General features: G+C 33.8%; 1 protein-coding gene across 3 annotated transcripts in view; it reads right to left on the minus strand.

Annotated features, from left to right (window-relative positions):
• Window positions 1–26,062, minus strand: part of LOC118184064 (solute carrier organic anion transporter family member 4A1-like) — a 128,879-nt gene that overhangs the window by 27,180 nt on the left and 75,637 nt on the right. For all 3 annotated transcript variants that reach the window (XM_035353701.2, XM_035353699.2, XM_035353700.2), the window contains 2 exons: window positions 11,389–11,488; window positions 5,019–5,140 (listed from right to left, as the gene is read on the minus strand). In XM_035353701.2, coding sequence (XP_035209592.1) covers window positions 5,019–5,140; window positions 11,389–11,488 — 222 coding nt within the window. The remainder of the gene's footprint in view (window positions 1–5,018; window positions 5,141–11,388; window positions 11,489–26,062) is intronic.

The following is a 26,062-nucleotide window of genomic DNA, read 5'->3' on the forward strand; positions in this document are numbered from 1 at the left end:
ATGTTATAGCAGTCCCATGAACAAAATTTGAACATTCTGAGGATTCTCGTTTTTGAGTTATGCGAGATACATACATATGAACGTACGTACAGATGTCACGAAAAAATTTCTTCTGAATTCATTTTAAATCCATTTATAATCCGTGTTGGGATAAAGAGTACTTTATTCTGTCCGTACGTACAGAAGTCAAGCAAAAAATACCGTTCAAATAGATTCAAGAGCGGCCAAAATGGATATATTCGTTGAAATATGATACCAGAAGTTGTCATCGACCAACAGAGTGTGTGTACAAAATTTGAAGTCGATAGCTTATCAGGAAGTATGTTAAAAATCGATGACAAAACTCCACCTACAGGTGAAGTTCACCCACCTTGAGTGAACTAAATAAAAGCTTGTAATGAACAATGTTTAACTTAGGTAAAGTGTAAATAATTTAGTAGAGCTATTTAGGTATCTTGTTAAAACATTGAAAAAGCGGTTTCAATGTAAATGCTACAGACAACCCCCCCCCCAAAAAAACCCCTCAAATGATTACACTAATTTAAATATATCTGTGTTAAAAAGTTAACTTTAAAATTCATGTAAATTGTTAGTTAAATTTACGTGAAATTTGTACGCGTGTCAGTTAAAGTTACATAACTGGTATATGGATTATGAAAAGCTGCTTAGCGAATATAAAATAATTAGGAATGTTTGCAAAAACGGCGCAAAAAATTCGTGTCTTGTGATCAAAAACCTCACATCTCACATTTAATAAATTTTTCTGAATATTTCTAGACTATAGGGATTTAGAAGCTAATTCTAACACATATCATAGTACTTTTTGAAGGTAAAGAAACATCTATTTTTTTCTCAAACCAATCTGGAATTCAACACTGACAGACCTTTCTAGAGAAAAACTATGTTTTTTTCATGCTAGATTTCATACAGTGGGTTTATATATCCACCTTATTGACAGAAAATAACACAGAGTATAAAATGACAGATTTTGCGGTAATAAAATTCGAAACGATTTATTTATCTGGTCTTTGCTGGGTATTACCATTTATTGACAAGAATTACAAAATTAGAAGCAAATTCTGTTTCGAGTTCTATTCGCAAAATTCAGTGTTTGACTTGAGTTCACTGAAAGGATTTACACAAAAAAAGAAAAAAAAAAAAAAATGTTTTAAAGTACAAAAGAAAGAGAAAAGAAAAAAAAGAAGATAGAAAGAGATCCCTTCACATTTTGAATGGACAAGGTATGCTGAGTGAGTAGGCAGCCATGGTGTATCTAAATAATTTTTAGCATGAAATATTTGTTTCATTTTCCAATTTCCTTAATAATTTATGAATGAGACAGATTCTATCCGTTAGTTCATGCCAAGGATGGGCAAACCTTTTTGCTCGCGGGTCAAAATCGAAGAAAAAAAAAAAAAAAGTTTGGTGGGCCAAGATAAATTTTTCTAAAATTTAAAAACAATATACAAGTATTACAACTTAACTATGTTAATGAGATGAATGAAACTGCGATTTCATTTTTAAAAGTTCCTTATATTAGGGTTCGAAGTGAGATGTACTTGTTACGGTGAAAGACAGAAATCTCGAGAATGTCGACTTTCACCGGTGAATGTCAACATTCACATAGTCTTTTGGTGTATGTCCGAAATATTTTCCAAATACTCTTATTACTGACTTACACCGGTCAGTGTCGACATTCACCATGTACTAATGGTGAATGTTGAACATATAACAATATTATATTTTCTTCTCCGTAATTCAGTCGCGAATAAACGCACTTGAGACTTAAAATAAGAACTTAAGAACCTGAGAACCTAAAATACACAATACATTCAAAATGAGAAAGGAAAATAATACAAGTTAAAAACTTACTTAATTATTCAGTACGTTCTAAATGAGAAAATAAAGTAACAGTCATAAAAAACTTACTGAATTATGTGATTCAAATCTTATTTATTGCAACAACTTAAACTATTAAGGCTCTTTATGACCTCTCTTTTCGACTTTCACCAGAGCATATCTGTGATTGTCGACATACACCGGTGAGGCTCCGAATATACAAGAATGTAGTGAAATATTCGGTCTTTCACCGACGTATCTGGTGAATGTTGACATTCTCCGGTGAAAGTCGACATTCTCCAATTTCGGTCTTTCACGGTAACATACTGATTGTAAGGAACGAGGCTAAATGCACATCTGTCAGTCTACTTCTGAAATAATTCTTTCTAAGGTTTATAGTTGAAAACACTTGTTCACATATATAAGATGAAGCAAACATAGCACTGATTTTCTGGGCACGAGATATTAAATTTAGGAAACTTACTTTCGATAATGATTTGTAAAACTCTAACTTTGGCATATTTAGAAACAACTGCTTGAGACGATTGTTAGATTGCGACCTCACTGCTTCATAATTTACGTTGAAAGGCATGGTAAAAATATCCATTTCTGTTTGAATGGCACTGAAATCTTGAAACCTTCGTTTGAACTCAAAATGCAGCTTTTTCAAGCCATCTTCATAATTCTTAAGCTTCTCTTTATTTACGAAGGCATTGGATTTAACCTCGGGAAATTAGACGAGTCGTTCTTAGCTAGATGCCCAGTAAACAGATTAAGTTAAGATAATTAGTTAAGATTCAGTTTTTTCTAAAGGGGTCTTATTCACCTATATTGGATTCCCATATGTCTGTTCCCCGAAAAAGAGATAACGCTTGCTGGCGACAATCTACAGCTATAACTAACAAGGAACTTCCGCCTTGAACACTTTCCCGATTGAAAGCTGTCTGTGTTTGCTCTTTCCGTCAATTTATGTTTTGTAGAACATAAATAGAGAAAGTAAAAAGATCATCAGTCCTTTGAAAAAGAGGAAGAAAAAAATATTTAAACGAAGTAGAAAAGTAGCTGGATATATAATATACAGATATATATTTCTCTTAATTTGCTTCGGACCGGCAAATTAAAATTCTACCCGCGACCTTCCGGCGGGCAGGAGTTGGCCCATCACTGGTTTATGCGTTCAACAAATTGTTCATTGTCTTTCAAAAATTGCGATATATTTTCTATTTTTAAATCTGTCCGGTTACGCTTTATTCGAAAATAAACAGTTTACTTAGCAAACAGTCAATGGCATAACTAGAGACAAGGAAGTTTAAGCAGTGCCTAAAGGTCCACTTTTGAATATTCGAAAAGTAATAATAAATTAATAAAGATGTTGCCGAATCCAATCTTTTATATTTTATAGGTGCAGATTTAATTTTAAATTTTGTGAATGAATCATGTTATTAATTATAAAAGAGTTTTATATCTTCCTTTCGAATAATATAAACATTAGAAATTAACCGAATGACATAGCAGCTTATCTTGTTTGCAGTAATAGCATAGCAGCGCTGTTATCAAATGCGCATGCTCAATCTAACCAAAACTAGCCTGTTTTGTTTCTGATAATCATTTGCATTTGTTTTTACTGCCCTTTTTACTTTCTTGTACGAAGTAGAAAGGAAGTATTGTAATCGCGAAAAGTTTCAGGCAGCATATTTCAACCAAAATATCCATTTTGACCGCTATCGAATGAAATTTAACGATGTTTTTGCGTGATATCTGTCCGTAAGGGACAGAATAAAACACTCTTTTCTTCCAAAAAAATTATAAAACTGCTTTAAAATAAATTCTGAAGAGAATTTTTCGTGGCGTCTGTACGAACGTATGTACGTACGTATCTCGCATAACTCAAAAACGAGTAGCCTCAGAACGTTGAAATTTTGTATATAGGACTGCTATAACATGTAGATATGCACCTCGTATTTTGGTTGCAATCGGCCGCAAAAAACGTATATAAATATATTTATATATATATCCACTCTGTCACCCGGCTCAGTGATCTCAGTTTCTTTACTCTTATATGTTTGTAAATTGTACATTTTTGCTTTAAAAATGATTGAATTATGTTGTTCTTATCTTCCGGTTAAGGGTTTTATGCCTTTAGTAAATCTGTAGGCAATATTTTTAGAATTATCAACAATTTAAAGTTGTTTAAGTGCCGCTAAGCCTAATAATTTTTTTGATGGCGGCCATTGCTTGTTTACATTTGAAACAGCAGGATAGTGGATTTGTTGCCAGTCTAGAAGAACTTAGCTTCACAACAACAAAGATAACGCCTTCATTTATTATTGCGAATTAAATCATGCTTAATCCTTTCTGGAATTTTTTCGAGGAAATAAGCGTTTAAGATATACTTCGTGATTTTTAATAGAGATAATTTGAGTTTTTTGTATTTTTGATTTCTCGAGAAGTGAGAACTGAATTAATTGAATGAGAAATACTCAATCGTCTGTGAAAACTGTTTCTTTTTTGTTTTGTTTGCTTAATTTCTTTTATACATCGTTCTAGCTTTATCATAGTACTTGAATAGAACATGTGGCAACGATTAGATAATTATTTAAATGATATAAATTTTGTGCATTCTGAGTTATAATATGAACGAAGTATAATACTGTTAAGCAAACCTAGCGCTAGAGTGTCGCTATGGTAAACAAATAGCGTGAATTTTTAAAAAATGCATTTATTCTATTGGGGTTTATGCGCTGTCGGCGAAGTAGATTTAATTCAATCCAATAAGTTTAAATGAAATGCAAGAAAAAATACGTATAATTTAATATTCCGTACAAGGAAGTCATGTGGTGTACACATCAGATTTTTTTTATATCTGAGCATTAGAAGGTACTAAAAGATAACAACAAGTTAATATCACAAATTAAATAGGCCAGTGTTGGTTAGATTGCACATGCGCATTTGATGAATAATGAAAGGGCAACCAGAGTCCAGCGCCGCCTTCACGAACGCGCCTGCTGGGCATTTTTCCAGCGGTCTCATATTAGCATCGGGCCCTGTGCTAATCCATTTAAATTTCACTTACATTTCATTTCTTCACGCGTTCGTCGTAGGGGCCCTAGCATTCTGGTTTGCCCGAGGGTCCATAATGCTGCTACGACGGCACTGCAAACAGTTTACTTAATACTTACCAGGTAATGTCTTGGGAAAAGCAGTGAGTGGTATCGCTACGAGAGCTCCGAGGATAGCTGTGAAAATGAAGCCTATCCACCATGCACCTACCCAGACGCTACTTGAAGAAGTCAGGCCCAGTCTGAAAAGAAATTTAATGTTAACCACGTTCAAAACCTTATATGTTAGAAATACATTTATTTAAAATTAGAAGGTATTTAAATCGACTTGTATTGTATCCTTTACTAACCTTTAAGACTTAACCTTAACCCTCTCGCTGCGCATCCCGTGATTTCCACGGGCGACGTAAAAGTAGCAAAATTTGCGCAACCCGTGATTTCCACGGGCAACGTAAAAGTAGCAAAATTTGCGCAACCCGTGATTTCCACGGGCAAAGTAAAAGTAGCAAAATTTGCGCAACCCGCGATTTCCACGGGCAACGTAAAAGTAGCAAAATTTGCGCAACCCGTGATTTCCACGGGCAACGTAAAAGTAGCAAAATTTGCGCAACCCGCGATTTCCACGGGGATGAATTTTCGCAGTATATTTATCTGTGCAACTCGTTCTTTCCTCGTTCAAGTTTTCCTTTCGGCTTTTCTGTGATGTTTACTTGTTTATTCAGATGTGGACTAACAGATGGCGTTAGTTGTCCACATTTCTGCCAAATATACAAGAATGCGTAATATAACATTTTGCGCGCGTTTTCCAGAGCTCAGAGATGTCTGGCACGAAGCGTTTCGCGAGTGATATAACCTATATTCCTGACGATATTTTCGACACGGCTAGTAGTTTTGACTCTGATTTCAAGTCTATTGAAGATAGTTATAGCGAATGTGATGAAAATTTCTCGGATTCCTCTGAAGACAGTGATAAATCTGAAAATTCAGTTTCTATTGAAAACGTTCGACGGTAGTGCAAAATTGATATGCAAAATATTACATTATGCAAATATTTTCATTAGCATATATGTTTTACCTTTGTATTTTATAAAATAAATCATAATTTAAGCAATATTAATTTTCAAAATTTTCCTTTTATATCATTATTCTTCAATTTCAGTATTCTGACAACCTTTTTCTATGATCTAACTCTATATTGGAAAAAAAAAAAAAAAAAAAAAAAAAACTCTTTTACAAAAAATTTTTGTATATTTTAACTCTAAAATATGTAGATTTGAAATATTTAATAAAAAAATACGCAATTTTTTAATCTATTTTGTTATAAAAATGTACGCAGTGAGAGTTTATACATTGTTTATATATTGTACCTTTAACAATACGGTTTAGTTGTCGCAAATATTGCACAGAAAGCCACAGGGCGGATAAGTACACGTTTCATGTTTGTTACTTAATCAACATTAGATCTGCTTTTATAACAAACATGTATATTTGTCATTTGAATTTAATAAACGAACTAAGCAATTTAAAAGATATGACTTGCCACTGACCGGATTAAAACATTTTTATCTTTCATGCGACAGTGTTTTGTCGTTCAGCAAGGTGTAAGATATTTGATTTTTCTTTTAATTTATTCTGTTATTATTAATCAATAAACTAAACGATTTAAAAGCAATAAGTGCAGTTTCATTTCAATTGACAGTTATTATTAATGGCATTATCATTAATTACATTATTATTGAATGATTGGCATTATTATTGCATGATATTTATTATTAATTACTATCTAGATCTGTGAAATTAGACTAGTTGTGGATTCATTAAAATAATCTGTATATATAAAAAGTCTCCGCTGTTTTTTGCCACTAGATGGTGTTTATGCCTATATATCCGGCAACACTCACCCGATTGTCACAAACGAACATGTGCTTAAAAGGAAACATTCAGTTTCCATTGTTTGTGAAGATAATTTTCTAATTCGTTACTCGTGTAAAAAGTTATACTGATTTGAAAATGAGTGAATTATCTGAAGAAATACGCTGTGTGATGCTTTTTTACTATAAAAGGTAAAAACGCTGCAAAAACATACTGAAAAATATGTGAAGTATACGGTGAGAATGCTATGACTGAAAGGTAGGACCCAGGAATGCTTTGCTCGATTCCGTTCCGGAAATTTCAATGTCAAAGATGCACTTCGCTCTAGTCGGCCAGTCACTAAAAAAGTCCATGACATTTTGCAACTGGCGGAACAAGACCGGCACGCAAGCTGTCAGGAAATAGATGAGGCACTAAACATCAACCACATGACAATTTGGAATCATTTGAAAAGAGCAGGCTACAAAAATAAGCTCGATGTTTGGGTGCCACATGAGGAATTGTATATTATGAGCTGCTACAACTTGGCGAAACCATCAATTGGGCCCTGTATTGTGCACAACTCGATCGTTTGAACGAAGCGACCAGAATTGGCCAACAGAAAGGGAGTTGTGTTCCATCATGACAATGCGCGGCCACATACATCTTTTGATGACTCAGAACAAATTGATGCATTTACCGTATAGCCCGGATCTTGCACCGTGTGACTACCATTTGTTTCGATCTCTGCAAAACTCTCTTTATGATAAAAAAACAGGCCGACCGAGCACCGCTGAAAATCACTCGGCCAAGTTTTTCGAGGACAAATCAAAGAACTTCTACATCGATAGAATTATGAACCTACCCTAAAATGACACAAGGCCATACATAATAATGGTCAATATGTAGTTGAGGAAAATTGACTTTCAATAAAGAAAACTTTGTTAAAAAATGTACCAAAAACCAGAGACTTTTTATATGGCCCAATATAAAGAAGTGTGTCCGTTTGTATGTGTGTAATTCATAAAAATCTACAATTTTATTCCGATTTTGATTAAATTTTGAAGTCTTGACCTATAAACCAACACGAAGAACACTGTTTACATAAGGTTTCGAAATGCCACCCTACTCAGGGATCTATATACTTAGGAAGTTTAGAACGTTGGCGCTCACGTCACCCATTTTGTTGTTGAGTTGTTGAGTTCCCGCTATCAATGGAAGTCATACTCTAGAAAAGGAATTTATATAATACGAGTACCTTTTTTTTAAAAAATAAATCATAATATTTCCACACAATGTGAGTTTTGTAACCACATTAGCCATTTCAGGTTCACGTCCTCGTTGAAACGTTCCCTCTGTTAGTTCTACCGTACAATGGCGACGTGTTTGTTTATTTCTAACAAGACATACCATTATTCAAATAAAAATTACTCAGCCTTTAATTATTTATTTCTAATGCCGTGTCTTTTACCCTTACGTATCTGTATACACAACAGATTGGCACAGGAAAAAATGACAGACAAGTCCAAGAATGCCTAGGATTCTGTAAGAAATTGCGATTTATGAAAGAAAAGTTAGAGTTACCAATACATCCTTATTTGGTGGTGGTGGTGGGGGGGGGCAAGTCTTAATTTCCAAAGATTAAACTAATATCCGGGAGAAATTTTCAAAATGAACACAAATGCTTGGGAACTGGACTTGCGGATTCTAATTTTTCAAAATGTGAGGACATTTAAACAACCAAAATTGAAGATTTACTTAAAGATTTAGAAAGAGAGGATAAAGATTTGGAAGAAGAGAATTACCATTTTCGAAATGCTGCTGAAAATGTACTGATTAGAAAACCTAGAAATGTGAATTGAAACATTATTTTTTTTTTGTCTGCTTGTTGAAAAACATGGATCTTTTCATATGCAGAAACTAAATTATTTAAAGCAAACATGAAAGGAAAGGTAAATGAATAAACAATGCTGACAGTTTAATCATTTCGGAGATCTAAAGAAACTGACATCTAATGCGACACCAAGACTGAAGAAATTAAATCAGAGTCATTTCATTCTGACTCCTGAAAAATCGTGCAGTTCTTCTTTGGCATTCCGACGCTCGGTGCTAAAATAGAGAATAATATTCTTTTAAATTCAGGTGCAATGACCAGGAATCGCATTGCTGTGGAATCAGTAATATGATACTCGATACTGAGGTACAGGTTTTGTCGTTTCATTTACGTACACTGGTGTGCAAAAATTAAGGACGAGACGGTTTTTTCAATATAACTTTGTACAAAATATTTCCAAATCAACACATTTAATACCGTAAGATCCCCAATACGTAAGGACATGAGTAATGTAAGCAACACTTACTAAAAGAGAAATCAGAGGGATAAAAAGAAGCTTTATTGAAAAAGTAGCATGGAGCGCAATGCGACTGAAGCCCGAAACATCCCTGTGATGGGTGTCCAGCAAGAAACATCCGTTCTTTATATGATATATATAGAAATATATATCAAATAAAGTCTTCAGTCTTGGTGTCGCATTAGATGTCAGTCAGGGGTATATGATCTCCCCTGACTGCTAGGCAGGTTTCAGAGCGTCTGCCCATGCTGAGAATGAGGGTGTCAATCAGTTGTTGAGGCATTGCTGCCCATTCGTCTTGCAGCGCCAATCGAAGTTCCGGAATCGTTACTGGTGGTAAGGTACGAGCTGCCAAGCGTCTGCCTAGAAAATCCCATACATGCTCGATGGGATTGAGATCCGGAGATCGTGCCGGTCAATCCATACGTTCAATATCCTCACTAAGAGCTGTTCGGCAGCTACTGTGCGATGACATGGTGCATTGTCGTCCATGAAAAGGAACTTCGGACCCATAGCGCCTCTAAAAAGACGCATATATGGCAGAAGAATCTCGTTACAATAACGGGTCCCGTTGTCTGAACCTTCGTCGAAGATGTGAAGGTCTGTACGACTATCAAGCATGATGCCTCCCCAAACGGGAACACCGCCACCTCCATACCTGTCCCTTTCAATGACGTTCGAGGGATGATTGCGGCTTCCCCGCTCTCTCCAGATGAGTATGCGATGAGAATCGCTACTCAGACTGAATCTGCTCTCATCTGTAAAGAGTACTCGTCCCCATTCATTGTCTCTCCAATTCCGGTGTTCCCGGCACCACAGAGAACGCCTTCTCCGATGGGCAGGCGTTAGAGGTACACACCGTACAGGGCGTCGTGCAAACAGACCACCACCGTGCAGTCTTCTGGCTACGGTAAAACGCGATATCGGTCGTCCAGTCGCCTGTGTCGTGTGTCTAGCGATTTCTCCCGCTGTCTGCCGCCTGTTTCTTCTGGCCTGTAAGGTAATATACCGGTAATCTGCGGGTGTGGTTCCTCGTGGACGACCAATACTAAACCCCCGGATAGCTGTTCCTGTAGTTTGAAATTGTCTCCAAAGTCGTGAAACGATGCTGTGAGCAATTCCGAACTCTACAGATTACGTCTACCTGCATATCTGCGCATGTGCTACCGTACATCACCTTACTTAATCTCCTGATTGGTCTTTCTGATTGGTCCGCTCTGCCTCTTCGTTCAGCTGATATGCTAATTTTTCGACTTCGTCCTTAATTTTTGCACACCAGTGTAGTATTCACTTGGAAGCAGGATCGACACTGGTCATCATTACTGTTGCCTGAGTTCTTAAATTCCAAAACACTATTCCTGATCTAGGTCAAGAGTCGACGCTTGTGCTTATGTTTGTGATCATTAAGAAACTTCTCTTCTTTTTTTTTTGTGCCGAGAAGCTAAGGAAGCTTTTGGTTGTGTTATGGACTGTCTTAAGGGGACTCATACACCTTAAACCCCTTATGATCTTCGAATATGTGACTGTTGCAAGAATTGGAATATTTTATTTATTTTGAAAGCAATTACTTCCAACGCTTTACAGCTGACTACATAATATAGCTGCTTTGGAAACTAGTAACCAGAAAGTTCGTGTTGCCACAAATATTTTTGTAATTAAATCCTCTTTGTGAAAAAATATTTCGCCATGTTTCCACTTTGCGCGCATGATTTTCGAACTGAACCAATAATCTGATCAATATTTTAATATTGAAAAATTTTATGGACGAAAACATTACAAATTTCGCTAATAAAATACATTTTATAAACTCAACTCAAAATAAAATAAAAATTGAACATGAAATTTTTAGAATTTTAGGTTCACAGTAGTTTCCAAATGTTATAAAAGCTATATATTAAATATGGAATTAAATTATAAAACCGAATGTTTTAAACTGTGCGCGTAAGTTGGAAACATGACGAAACATTTTGTCACAAAGCGGATTAAATTATAAAACTGTTTGTAGCAACACAAGCTTTCTGATTACTATTTCAGAAAGCAGCTATATTATGTAGTCAGCTGTAAAAAGTTGGTAGTAATTGCTTTTAAAATAAATAAGTTATCCCAATTCTTGCAACAGTCACCTATTCGAACATCTTATGGGTTTTAAGATGTATGAAAGACAATTTATGCTACAGGGGGAAAATGCGCTCTGCTACGTACAGAAATTTCCTTTAATAAATGTTATTGATTGAATTAAAATTACAGATTTAGTAACGTTTCTCCATTGACTTTTATTTTATACTTACTCCGTTGGATCCACACCTATGTCCACGTAAATTTTCAGAAATTGACCACCAATCAGATAGCCTACAGCCGGTCCAATCACGGCCATTGTATAATAGATACCTAAAAAGTGAAAAGAAAATGTATAATTAAGGTGATGATATTTAATACAGAAAAGCTTATTCTGCATATTAAACAGTATTTAAAACAAAGAAAGGTTAATTAAAACATATTAATGAAATTTAAGTGTTTGTATGCTTCACCACCTCCAAGCTAGATCCGTCGTTTAATTGTATTTAAATCTACACATAGAGCGGCTGACTCATACCAAAATGATCTTTTGTCTAAGGTATATTTAAATTGAATACAAGTAACACAATTCACGTAAAACATTTTGTAAGATGCAGAAAATTCTAGAAACGAATATGCTGGCTTCAGGTTTCACTGCTGTCTGTTTCTCTTTCGTAATGCAAAATATACATCTTTCTGATGTACAAGAGCTTATTGAAAAGTTTGCAAACACTTATTTCAAAAATCAAGGGGAAGAAATATTTGATAGTTTTGATGGTTGTAGAGATATAATTTATTATTGCCAATTAAATCGTGCTTAATCCCTTCTGGAATTTTTTCGAGGAAATAAGTGTTTAAGATTTACTTCGTAATTTTTAATACAGATATTTTGAGTTTTTATGTATTTTTACCTTGTCGCGAAGTAAGAACTGAATTAATTGAATGAGAAATATTCAATCGTCTGTGAAAAACTGTTTCTTTTTTGTTTTGTTTGCTTAATTTCTTTTAGACATCGGTTTAGATTTATTATAGTATTTGAATAGGACATGTGGCAACGATTAGATAATTCTTTAAATGATATACATTTTGTGCATTCTGAGTTATAATATGAATGAAATATAATACTGTTAAGTAAACCTAGCGCCAGAGTGTCGCTATGGTAAACAAAGTGAATTTTAAAGAGTGCATTTATTCTATTGTGGTTTATGCGCTGTCGACGAAGTAGATTTAATTCAATCGAATAAGTTTAAATGAAATGCAAGAAAAAATGCGTATAATTTAATATACCGTACAAGGAAGTCATGTGGTGTACACATCAGATTTTTTTTAAAATTATATTTATTTATTTATTTATTTTAGTCATTGAGGTAAACCCATGCTTCATCAAAAGTCACAATGTATTTCCATTTATCTCCTGCTAAATAGATTTCATACAGAATTCTAAATATTAATTCTGCATTAAGTCACGTGATTCGCAAAAGCCGATGAACATTATATTTAATACGAAATTTATGATATTTAATACTTTCTTAAGCGGTAAATTTTGGTTTATTATTTCATTTATAGTTACTAAAGATTTATTTAAAGACTTTACAATTGATTTCTGCACTAGCTGATTTTCTTTTGTTACCAAGGGTTAAACTTTAGAAATATTTTTAAAAAATGTATCTACATTTCCCGGATATTCGTTTGAAGTCTTCTTTCTATGTAGAAGTAATGATTGGCGGTTTCTTCCCTTTCCAATTAGTAATGTTGCTGAATATGATAATAACGAATGATATTTTTGATTTTTGCACTTAAAAATTTCAATGCCATGCATTTCACAGCATTTTTTGAATTGTGGAATAGGCATTTTTCTCTTCGGAAAACATATCCTACAATCCACAGCTTGTTTACATGCAACATTTCGAAACAGGAATAAATTTAAAAGTAGCAGATGATATCTCTCATTTCAATTAATTAGCTGTTGCTATTAATTTTTATTTTAAAATATTTTCTTCCTTCATTTCTTTATTGAAATCGTTCTAAAATTGTGTAAAGATCTTCTGTAGTTGAAAGTCACAATTCGTCAGCTAATATGGGACAGAAAACTTTGTTATCAAACGAGCTTTTCAGAATTTAAGAACGTTTCAAAGCATTTTCTTCTATCTGTTGCATGCCTTCTAAATGTAATTTGTGCGTCCTACTCCTTAATAATCCTAATGAATCTACAACGCGTTAACGGACGAGAGATTATGCACTAAAGCAGAAAATTCAAGCGTATATTAAACCGGCGTATTCTCAAAGGAAAAGTTTGATCACACGCAGTGCATTGAATTTAATATATTACAAATAGTTAAGTAATTTATGAATAACAGTTTAAAATTATTTAATGCATATACGTTAGATATTTGTATTATAACTTCGTATACAGAATAAGTTTTTGAAATTTTTAGCATAAATTATTGGCAGCGGAAATATCACAATTTACTCTGCTATTGCCGCGTACATCTTATCTTTTTTCTTTGCGATAAAACTACCATCCTAATTTACGGTCATTAGTTTTAATATTTAGGCAACCGAAATTTAAAAATAATAACAATAATAATAATAAATAAAAAAATCTGAAAGATTTCAGGTTTTGAATGACGTCCAAAGGGGCGTTTTTTTAACATTCTTGTGCTACATTTACTTATTAAATATCACGTTCTTCGCACTTAAACTATAAAATTCAGTTCAACACCAATATCGCAAAATAGTTTTAAAATGAGCATATCTTTAGAATTTCCGATACAGAGACTCACGCGCTGGAGGTAAAAAAAAAATTTTCTGTACCACGTTGCCATCGCTCGTTTTGAAATCCTTGAGTTTTGAATCAAAAATTCGTTAAAGCTTTACAAAACATGAAATCCATAATGAAACAAATTCCACATTTCAAATTTGGACTTCCACATGCCCATATTCTCAGTAAGCTTCCGTCATTCAAATTTCGATGGCTCTGTGTACCGTTGTTTTATCACAATGCGAGAAATATGCGTGCATATATATGAATAATTTTTATTACTTAATTTCTTCAAATATAATGCAAGACTCTAACATTTGGTGGCAACAGTTTGAAAAGTGAAATGGACATTTATAGTGAACCAACGCGAAATCGCAAAACGAAACTAACAGTTCTTCAGGGACAAATCCCCTTTGGACTAAAAAAACCTTGCACATTTTTCAAATATTTTAAAATCAAATTTATTTAAGTTATTAATTTTTTTGAAGAGAATGAACGTCTTTAGAAAGCTATAAACTACAAGTAAAGTGAAATGCTTATTATTATTTAGGTCTTCGAAAAGAAGACAAGTCTCCTTCCAGTGATGAAGTGATTAGGACAACTTGAATTTGCATCGTTGAAATGCAGCCAAATTGCTCAATTCACTAACACGAGAATTAGTGAATAAAACATGTCAGTCGTTAACTTAGTACTACAACTGGTTTACCTTTATCTAAGAGGGCTTTGTTTTAATTATATGTTTAATTTTACACTGGTTTTTCAAAACTCCGACCTCTGTGGCAGCTGCAATGAAACTGGAGATGCTAAACACTTCGTGGAGACCTTCCCGCTCTTAAAAGATATAAGAAAAGATTTTACCTTAAATGTAATTTTTAACGTGAAATGGTTTTATCCAATTTCGACCAGGCTAGAAGTCTATCAGGAATGATTATGAATTATATCAATAATAATCCATCAACTGTGGGAACTCTGCTTTAGTGGGCATGCTGTGTTTTTGTCTATAACTTTGTAAAGAGTACTTTCTGAATGTTCGATTTAAAAGCATTTTTTTAATGGACAAAAGGTCTACATCGTGATTTTCATGACACAAGGGCTTTTCGTAAAATTTCCAGGGAGTACTGATTTCTATTCCTCTTCCACTACTTTCCATAGTCCGTGGCGGGTTTGCGTTTACAATGAATTCTTTTCCAAGAGAGAAGAAGCATAATAGTCATAAGTGAAAGGTCAGGAGACTTTGCAAGAGTATTTTGAAAAGGAATATTTGCAATACCTGCATCAGTCTTCCTTTTTCCGAGTAATGCAGTGGTACTTCTCAAAGCATGACTTAATTACTTACTCGATGAATTTCTCACTTTTAAAGTCATTGGGATAAATAAATAGAATTTCGTCTGCAAATAACGGACATCAAAGTTCTCTTGACAGTACCTTGAGTTGATTTTAACATTTTTTTTAAAATTCTTTTCAATATTAATTTTCCGTTATAAGAGTATTTTGCGACAATAACACCTTACTGAAACTTTTTTTTTTTTTTTTTTTTTTCCCATTGAAAACCAAGTTTGTACACATTTCGTTTTCTCTTCGTTTTTGTTAATAAATAGACCTTTCTTGTTGCAGTTAACCCATGCTTCATGGAGGATCAAAACGTATCTCCATTTATTTGCTAAACGATTTTCATATAGGGTTCTACTAATTGTTCTGCTTTGAGCCATATGCCTCAGCAAAGGATAGCGAACATTATGTTTTTAGCTTTTTTAAATTGTAAATCTTTATTATTTTATTTATTGTTGGTACAAATATATTTAAAGCCTTGGCAATTAATATCTGAGTCGACGGATTTTCTTTTGTTACCAACCATAACTTTGAAAATATTAGAAACAACAGCTACCTTTTTCGGGCATCCGTTTAGAATCTTCTTCCCATTTTGAAATAATGATTAGCAGCTTTTATCTCTACGATTAATAAAGACGCTTATTTTTCACATGGAAATTTTAATATTATGCATTTCACAACGTTTTTGAATTATGAAGTAGGAATATTTCTCTTCGGAAAGCGCAAAATCAGATCCTTCAATCCACAGCTTGTTTACATGTGACATTTTGAAAGAGGGATAAATTTCTCATTTCAGATAATACGCTGTTGCCAGAAATTTTGTTTCAAAACATTTGCTTTTTTAAAACTCTTTATCGAAATCGTTCTAAAAATGTGTAAACACCTCTGTATGCCTTTTAAGAATTAATGTGATTAATGCTTCTCATTATTTAAATTATGCATAATAGAAAAATTTTGACAATTTTTTTTTTGCAGGGAAAGATGGGGGATTAAGGGAAACTCTGCAATATATATATATATATGTATGTTTTAAATAAACTAGACGCCAAAATAAAGAGAAATATTTCTAATCGCAAAGAGTACTGTTCAATACTTGCCTGTCTTTTATCCTCGGGCCTATATAATTGTTACTGTTAGTTTACTCCCTTTTTTCAGTGGTTTTAGTTTATATCTTCCATAATTAATTTTTATTATATTTTTAAAATTTATTCACTTTTAATTTGCTTTATTAATTTTTAGATTTAATTTAAAATCTTAATTATTCGTTATTGTTTATTTATTAGCCCAGAAAGGCTATTAATTTTGTTTTTGGCATTTTGCGTCGATTCACTGAGTTGATTCACTTTTCAAACTGTTGCCACCAAATATTACAGCCCTGTATTATATTTAAAGAAATTAAATAATGGAGAATCTGCATAAATGTATGTATGTTTCTCGCAATGCGATAAAACAACGGTACGTAGAGCCATCCAATTTTGAATAACGTACGTTTCTACCCGAATATGGGCATCTGGAAGCCCAAATTTGAAATTCGTTTTATTATCTATTTCAGAATTTGTAAAGCATTTATGAGTTTTTGATTAAGAAACTCAATGATTTCAAATCGAGCAATGGCAATACTGTAAGAAAAGATAAAAAAAAAAAAAAACATTTTTATCTCCAGTGCACGAGACTGTGTGTTGGAAATTTTCAAAAAGAATTCAAAAAGAGAAAATTATTTAAAAAAAGAGCATATCTAAAGATATGGTATTTTTTGAATTATTATTTGATATTGCTGTTGAATTGGCCCACCAGCGGCCGAGCGGTAAAGTCGCTGAACACTGGTAGTTCGGTCCGAGGTTCGAATCCCGCGAACGGGCTGGCTGCATGGGTGTTTTCGTGGTTTTCCCCATGTGTAACGTGTATACGAGCCAGTTTCCCTTAGAAAGTCCTCCATGAAGGCATCACTCCCCTTAGGCAGATATCCCTAGTGTGCTTTGACAAAATTAAATACACCACCGCTGTTGAATTGAATTTTATGGTTTAAATGCGAAGAACATGATATTTAATAAATAAAGATAACACACAAAACGTAAAAAATGGCCCCTTCGGGCGTAATTATAAAATCTGAAAACTTTAAGATTTTTTTTTATGATTTTGTTTATATATATATATTATGATTTTTTATATATTTCTGATAGCTTTCTAGAGGACTCCGGCACTTCTAATTTCACAAATTAGTTACCAATAATGGTCCGCATTACACAGTTGAGAAGTTTGCGTCTTAGAAGTGCGAATCTTCACAATTGCTATTTTATTTACGTATTGTATGTATATATGAGCTTATACTTTCATTGTAAAATATTTCCGATTTTGATTTTCCATTTTTATTTATGAACACAAATGTTTCGAACTGCAAGAATACGATAATATTAAAGCGATCGCTTTCTATTTCTTCAAAAACAAAGCCGTGCCGCAGTTTTAAGGATCAGATTGCAAATATTTCTCCTTATTTCTCTCCACCTTTCCGAGCAGGAGCGGGGGGGGAAACATTCCTTTTACCTAATCACTTTTTTCGGTGTATATAAATCTCATGTTTTGTTTTCGTGTTATCTTCGTTATTTTTCAGCGCCTTTCTTATCTCCTTCGAAGTAAAATATATATGGCGTGTTATCTTTCCGACTGGCAGATAGATGGCGCCACGTCTGCTTCACGAGGCCATGTGGAAAGTGGGATGTTTTGTTTCAGTGACACCACATGTCGCTGCTCGACACGTGCCAGTCTATAGCCCTGTGAATTGAGGGGGATAAACACAAAGCTTCCTGTTAATTTTATTTTGCTTTTTTGCTCACCTTCCTTCACTATTTATGTAATCAAAATCATAAAAAACTCTCGCATATTTTATTTTGTTCAACTACAACAAATTTAATTTCCCAGAGAAATTATTATTATTTTATTTTATTTTTTAAAGGACAAATAACGAAATCTAACTTTTAACGCGGTTTCTGGGATCTTTATACTTGGGAAAATTTCATGCTCGTCATGAAAAATTGAAATTATATGAAGATCGACTCCCGCAGATAAAAACGAAGCAGGATATTTAATTTCAAAATTTTCCATTTTTTATGTCATTTCCAACATGCCTCTCGAAGGATCGGTTAATTAATTTAGAAAAATTCGGGGAAATAAGTAAAATGTGTACAATTTACACATTACGAGTTAGTTCTCACAAGGAATTCATGTGGTGTCCACATGAGATTTTTTATAATAATTATGTTAGGCGCATGGCCTCCCGAACGACGAGTACGGACAAAAAACGGAATGAATAGAAAAATTTCCCTACCCAGAAAAAGAAATGGAAAAATGGCACAACCAAATTGGCGATTTTGGGTAAATAATTTGCATTTAATTATTATTCTTAGCTAATATAAATAATTTTTAAAACTGTGTCATATATTATGGGTTGGTAACTCAGTTGTCCAAATTCAGAAGAAGAGAAGCAAAATGCATGAGAAAAAAAGTGAAATTGCTATGATACATCCAATATTGTTGGAAGAAAGCAAAGTTTTGAGTTTTTTGTTTTACCCGTTAATTTCCTTGTTGAAACTGGTTTTATCAATAAGTCTCACAAAGTATCAAAACCTCGTTACTAATCTGATATTCTGAAAAAGTACTGATTTTTCGCATATTTATTGATAACGCAGGATCAAAATTCGCAAACCAGCAAAAGCCACAAAGATAGTATTTAAAAAATCTGATGTGTACATCACATGACTTCCTTGTACGGAATATTAAATTATACGCATTTTTTCTTGAATTTCATTTAAATTGATTGGATTGAATTAAATCTACTTCGTCGACAGCGCATAAACCACAACAGAATAAATGCACTCTTTAAAATTCACTATATTTGTTTACTATAACGACACTCTGAATGCACAAAATTTATATCATTTGAAGAATTATCGTTGCCACATGTTCTTTTCAAATACTATAATAAAGCTAAAACAATGTGTGAAAAAAATTAAGCAAAAAAAGAAAAAAAAAAAAAAAGAAACAGTTTTTCACAGACGACTGAGTATTTCTCATTCAATTAATTCAGTTCTCACTTCGCGACAAGGCAAAAATACATAAAAACTAAAAATATCTGCATTAAAAATTACGAAGTAAATCTTAAACACTTATTTCCTCGAAAAAATTCCAGAAAGGTTTAAGCATGATTTAATTCGCAAAAATAAATGAAGGCGTTATTTTTGTGTTGCGAAGCTTAGTCTCTCTAGATTGGCAACAAATCTACAATTCTGCTGTTTCAAATGTAAACAAATATGTCCCTCATGTTATTTAAAACTTAATCGCACTTAAACAGCTTTTAAATTGTTGATAATTGTACAAATATTGCTTCCAGAATTACGAAAGACATAAAAACCTTAACCGGAAGATAAAAACGCAATAATTAAATCATTTTTAAAGCGAAAAATGTACAATTTACAAACATATAAGAGTAAAGAAACTGAGATCACTGAGCCGGGTAAGAGAGAGGATATATATATAAATATATTTATATACGTTTGGTGCGGCCGATTGCAACCAAAATACGAGGTGCACATCTACATGTTATAGGAGTCCTATATACAAAATTTCAACGTTCTGAGGCTACTCGTTTTTGAGTTATGCGAGATACGTACGTACATACGCCACGAAAAATTCTCTTCAGAATTCATTTTAAGGCAGTTTTATAATTTTTTTGGAGGAAAAGAGTCTTTTATTCTGTCCTTACGTACAGATATCACCCAAAAACATGGTTAAATTGCATTCGATAGCGGTCAAAATGGATATTTTCGTTGAAATATGTTGCCTGAAACTTTTCGCGATTACAATACTTCCTTTTTACTTTGTACAAGGGAAAAAAAATCCGCGATGTTCCTACGTTTACCTCATAATATATGCTGTGAAAGGAATTAAAAGGCCTCATATATGCAGGATGTTCATAAAAACTCTTTCCCGATATATGCAGCCTGGTTGTGTTTTTCGACCCTTAGCAGCCTGGTTGACTTGACGGAGCCAATTAATTTTTATTTGAAATATTGCTTGATTATAATACTGCTTGTAAAGAACTTATAAAGAACATGATAACCCGTGACTGTTGAACTTGAACGGCAATTTTTAATGGAAACTCGTGTGTAGCGTTATGGTGTGTTACAATACCACATTCTTTAAAATTGTATATTTCAGCCTTCTACAATGTAAATACAATGACAAAAAATCATATTTAGTCCAAAAGGGCTTTGTCCCTGGAGGACTATTGTTTTCGTTTTGCGCTTTTGCGTCGAATCACTCTGAATGTCCGTTTCACTTTTCAAACTGTTGCCACCCAATATTATCGCTCTGTATTATACGCTCTGTATTTGAAGATATTAAATAATGAAGAATCTGCATAAATGTTTCTCGCATTGTGATGAAACAACACTACTTAGAGCCATCCAATTTTGAACGACATAATCCTCCTACGAATATGGGCATGTGGAAGACCAAATTTGAAATTTGGAATTTTTTTATTATCGATTTCATATTTTGTAAAGCTTTAACGAATTTTTGATTAACCAACGCAAGGATTTCAAAGCCAGCAATGGCGACGTTGTATAGAAAAAATATTTTTATCTCCAGCGCGCGAGACTGTGGATCGGAAATTCTAAAGATATGCTCAATTTAAAATTATTTTGCGATATTGTTCTTGAACTGAATTTTATGGTTTAAGTGCAAAAAACATGATATTTAATAAATAAAAGTAACAAGCAAAATGTTAAAAAAACGCTCCTTTGGACGTAATTTAAAATATGAAACCTTTCAGATTTTCTTTTATATAATTTAATTTTTTTTTTTTTTTTTTTTTTTTATTTATTTTACAATATGACTTATTTCTAATCAAATGTCCTCACGTGGCTGGCCAGAACCTCGAAAATTATGATAAGCGAGTCTATACTAAATCTTTCTTTATTAACATCACTTTATTTTACCTCTCTATTAGGTCGCCGTTTTGTGACTTGAGATGAAAGACAGATGTGGTCGCAAGAGGAAAAGAAACTGGTAGAGACAATGAACTTGAAACTAAAACCAAGGAATTGGTACTGATTTTCGCATAGTTAGCCCTTGAACTCAGAGTAAAAAGATACGCGCAAGCATGGAAACACATCTGCGTTTTGGACACAACTAAAAATGACGCTAACAAAGGTGTAATTGCATTTCAAGGTTCCTGTTTCTAAAAACCTCACAAGAAGAAAACTCAAGAAGCTGCATAATAATTCTAAGAACTTTTCCTGAAAAAAATCACGAGCCTTGAGATAGAAGGCTAAGAAACTGCGTGATAAGTTTTAATAAAATTTTCCGAGGCTACTTTCCTTAGAAAGATGAAGTGTATGAACCAACTCAGGGGTAGTCAACCTTTTTATAACTACCGCCTACCTTCTAAGCAGTAACATCTTTATACCGCGCACCCGTTCGCAATAATGTAATATAGCGCAACTGCAAATAAGTTTTTAAGTGAAGGTTTAGTAAAAAATATATAGTATTATTTGTACTATAATTTCAATATTAAACTTTTAATAGACAGAAAATACATTAACAAACAACAGTTGTATAAATATACGAAAATAGGAGAGCATTGCGCAAAGGGGAATAGTCAAGTAGAGAACTAAACTTAAGGGGTGTGTTTATATCAACACATCTATGCATGTTTATACCTTCCTCGATCATTATCGGACAAAAACCACCACCGCCCACCGTGAAAGCTTCAATCGCCCATTAGTGGGCGGTAGGGAACAGGTTCACTATTTCTGAACTAACTGATCTTCCACTCTGGATCTAGTGGAGATCGTTCGAAGTATGGTAATAATTGTCTATCGCAAGTGAACTTCCTATGTTAAAAGATACAGGAAACGTTTGTGATAATTACCTATAATTTTTCGACATTGAACCAAAAAATACTATTAAAATTAAACAGTTTGAAAATTTTGTACTGCAAATATCTTAATGTAAATCTAACGTGTCAAAGACAGACATGCTGTGTCAGTTTACTTTAAAATACCGAATTTATAACGAAATTATAAATTTTAATGCCATATATATGAGACGTAGCATGTGTTTACATATGAGAACCTAACTCATAAACTAAACTTTATGACCTGAGGTCTCGTCCGATTGAGAATTTTCAACTACAGATTGGTAGATTCATAAAAAGAAAATTCTCTCAGCAAAGGCCAGCAAAGTCGTGGTTGCAAAACAGGCCCCAATGCGGCCTATTATATTATCGTTATACATATTTGTAAAGAACCTTGTGTTAACAGTTAATTAACCAGTTATTTATAATTTCAGTCTTTAATATAACTTCTCTTTTCGTATGCCTCACCAGAATGCAAATTAGTAACGAGTATTTAAACTGAGGTTTTTGGATTTGAAAGACAGCATGTTTTTGGCATGGCGTGTGCGTTGCGTGGTTAGTTTCCTACCAGCTCTCATAGTTGTAATTATTCAGCTTCGCTGTTTCTCGCTGCCGACACTTCATTCTGACGCTCCGGTAGAGTTAGTGAACCAATATGTAGTAGTATTTATTTGTGTATCCTTGGCTACTGTTCAACGTTTGTTTTAAATTGGACTGCCCGATGTATTTGCTTCACCACCACTTGTGATTATATTGTTACGAATTTGGTATTTAAAAAGCTAATGTTAGTTCAATTATAAATTAAATGGTTTTATTTCTCGCGCAGTGCAGCGCGTGATGAATATTAAAAGAAAGCTAAGCCGGAAAATTGAAAATACAAGAGCGCGTGCATTAAATAAATAAATATCTCTTTTTGATTTGGAGAAAGTACTGGAAAATTCTAGCGCGTGATTTTAAAATCTTATAAAAGAAGGAAAACATCTCAGTTTGTTGTAGTTGCTTAGTTTGTTGTTGTTTAGAAAACTGCTCTTGTTGATTGTAGCGAATTCGCGGATTAGCTTTCTTTAGCATTTTTGAATTACGTTCTATTGGACATTTGAGTAGTTAAAAGATAACTACTGTGAGATATTGTAATACTGCATGATAATTTGAGCATTTTTGTTGTGATAATAATAAATTTTTGTTCATTTTTCATCGGACTTGTGCATTCATTTCGTAACGAACCCGTACGCACGCAACAATATTGTAGCAGAACAGGGTGCCTTTATGTTCTAAATTCTCTTTAAGTAAAAGAAGGCTATTTTAACCTTCTCAGGATTTTGTCACTGATCTCAGACATAGCGATAATTCCCTTCACGTCAGTTAGGGTTACTGAATTAAAATAGCATTACCAGATGAAACTCTAGATATTTATTAATTATATTTATTAAATATGATCATAAATTATATATTATGTAAATAACATATATTTGTTAAAATAAGCTCTACGTTTATATGTAGATTTATAACTAAAATAAATGGCCTATTATAGAATATACTACTAAAATTGTGAAGATATTTTTGGAGAGGAATGACATCCTGAACACAAGTTGAAAAGGACAGAATGGTGCAATAAAAGTTTCCCTTTTTCATTCAAGCTACTGTAATAAAAGAAAAATAATTTATATTTTTTTTTTCATTAAAACTTCAACAATAGAGATACAACCGAAGATATATTGTCAGCGGGAAAGTGTCATTAAAACAACTGGAATATTTGTAAGATTGACAAGTTCTGCTTAAAGTCGAAAGAGACAATCTATTCGAAGCATTTATGGAGCACACTAATTATAGTTTTGTTTAATAAATTCCAGGTCAAGCAGTAAGGTCTGAAAGAAATATTTGACAACAGAAGAGGAGACAAATGGTTCGAGATTTCATTTCTTTTTTGGCCCGCTGTCAGAGATCTATTTCAGGACCACCCCTCTTCATTCTTCCAACCCTCAAGTAGGTAGGACATGAGAAAAATCTTCAGTGAAGTAGTACTTTATTTCTAAATAGAGGTCGTAAACCCAAGACATGCATGCTTCTAAGTGATTCTCTTTAGAATACGTATTAAGTAACAAGTACTAACAGATTGTTTTGTATTAAGATATTGGCCACAGGTAAAAAATTTTGAAATTTTTTATGCTTTTTATAAGCGCTAATCTGTATCTGAAAATGATGTCTGCTGGAGTATAATTTGTCTAAGTTGACAGAACACAAGTGTCAAAGGACTTGATGCACCTAAATTATGTGATGGTGAGTCAGGAAACTATTTTGTGGCAATCTTTCAAGTAAGGCCTTATATCTGTCTAAGCTCACAAGGCTCGAGTCTGTAATGCCTCAGGTTTTAGCGGCCCCTAAACGACTCTATAACTTCTCACAATCTTTATTTGTTCTCAAGCAAACAAGGTTAGGTTAGGTTATTTAATTAAGGCAAAGCCTCGAGGGCTATCTGCCTAAGGGGAGGGATGCCTTCGTGGATGACTTTCTAAGGGAAACTGGCTCGAATACACGTTACACATGGGGAAAACCACGAAAACACCCATGCAGCCAGCCCGTTCGCGGGATTCGAACCTCGGGCCGAACTACCAGTGTTCAACGACTTTACCGCTCGGCCGCTGGTGGGCAAGCAAACAAGGAAAGTAAATATTGGTGGTTCCTGAAAGGACCCTGTGCTTCGGGCCATAAACTGTCTTAATGAGGTCCTGAATCCAAACGATTATCACCTTAATTGATACTATACCATTTTATGTTCGTTACTGCACCAAACTATGGTCAACATTCTAGTGATGTGCTCCAACTCTGAGATTTACGTTTTTCATTCTATATATATAATTGATACACCTTTAATGATATGTCTAATTAATACACGATATATGCAATTAATACACAGTGGTTATAGAAGTACTGTCAACTGAAATCGGGCTAATGATTTTGTATTACTCTGTGTAATTATTAGAGCTAGTGATCTTAATAAGCTAGCGCAGGGTTTCTTAAACTTTTTGGTGTAGGGACTCAATAATATTTACGAAAATTTTGCGGAACCCCATAAGCATTGCGCAAATCCGAAACACGCGTGAGTGGAACTATCAGTTTCTTCACTTGTATTGTAATATACTATTGCAGTGTTAGGTAATTAACTTTAATTTTTAAAGCAAAATGAACGTTTCTATTATAAAAAAAAAAAAGGCGTCGAAATGTTTCCGTTTTTTCTTTGTATTATCTTATCTTTATCTATTTTCAGATACATTATGTAAAATATTTGGAAAATTGTAAAATTATTATACTAAGTTTATAAGATATTTTTCCCGCCTTCCTAGCGTGTCTTCGTGGTGTAGTGGTTCCGCACGCTGGGGGCCGGTATTCCAGAGGTCCATGGTTCGATTCCCGGCGAAGGCATTTGCTAATTTTTCATCTCTCTCTGGCTTAAAAAAAAAAATCCTAATGTCTCTACAGTGGCGCCCGAATTAAAAGTGTTGTGGATGATGACTCTCCACACCCAGGATTTGGACACTAGGGTCCCCTAAAACCCAAGTCGTCCTTTAAAAGGGGGAGTATATAAGATAATTCTCTCGCCTTCCCAGCGTACCTTCGTGGTGTAGTGGTTCTGCACGATGGGCCGGTATTCCAGAGGTCCATGTTTCGATTCCCGGCGAAGGCGATTGCTCATTTTTCATCTCTCTGGCTAAAAAAAAAAAAAAAAAAAAAAAAAAAAAAAAAAATCCTAATGTCTCTACAAGTTAAAGAAACATCAACATTGCTAAAATTTTTGGCAACCCCCTACTACAGGTTCCGCGACCCCACTCGGAGTCGTTACCCACAGTTTAAAAACTCTGAGCTAACAGTGCTTTACTGGAAAGTCTAATTTTTGATTCCTAATGGA

The sequence above is a fragment of the Stegodyphus dumicola genome, chromosome 12 (genome assembly GCF_044657685.1).
Source record: "Stegodyphus dumicola isolate Sdum_Otavi_A_Nest chromosome 12, ASM4465768v1".
NCBI classification, from domain to species: domain Eukaryota; kingdom Metazoa; phylum Arthropoda; class Arachnida; order Araneae; family Eresidae; genus Stegodyphus; species Stegodyphus dumicola.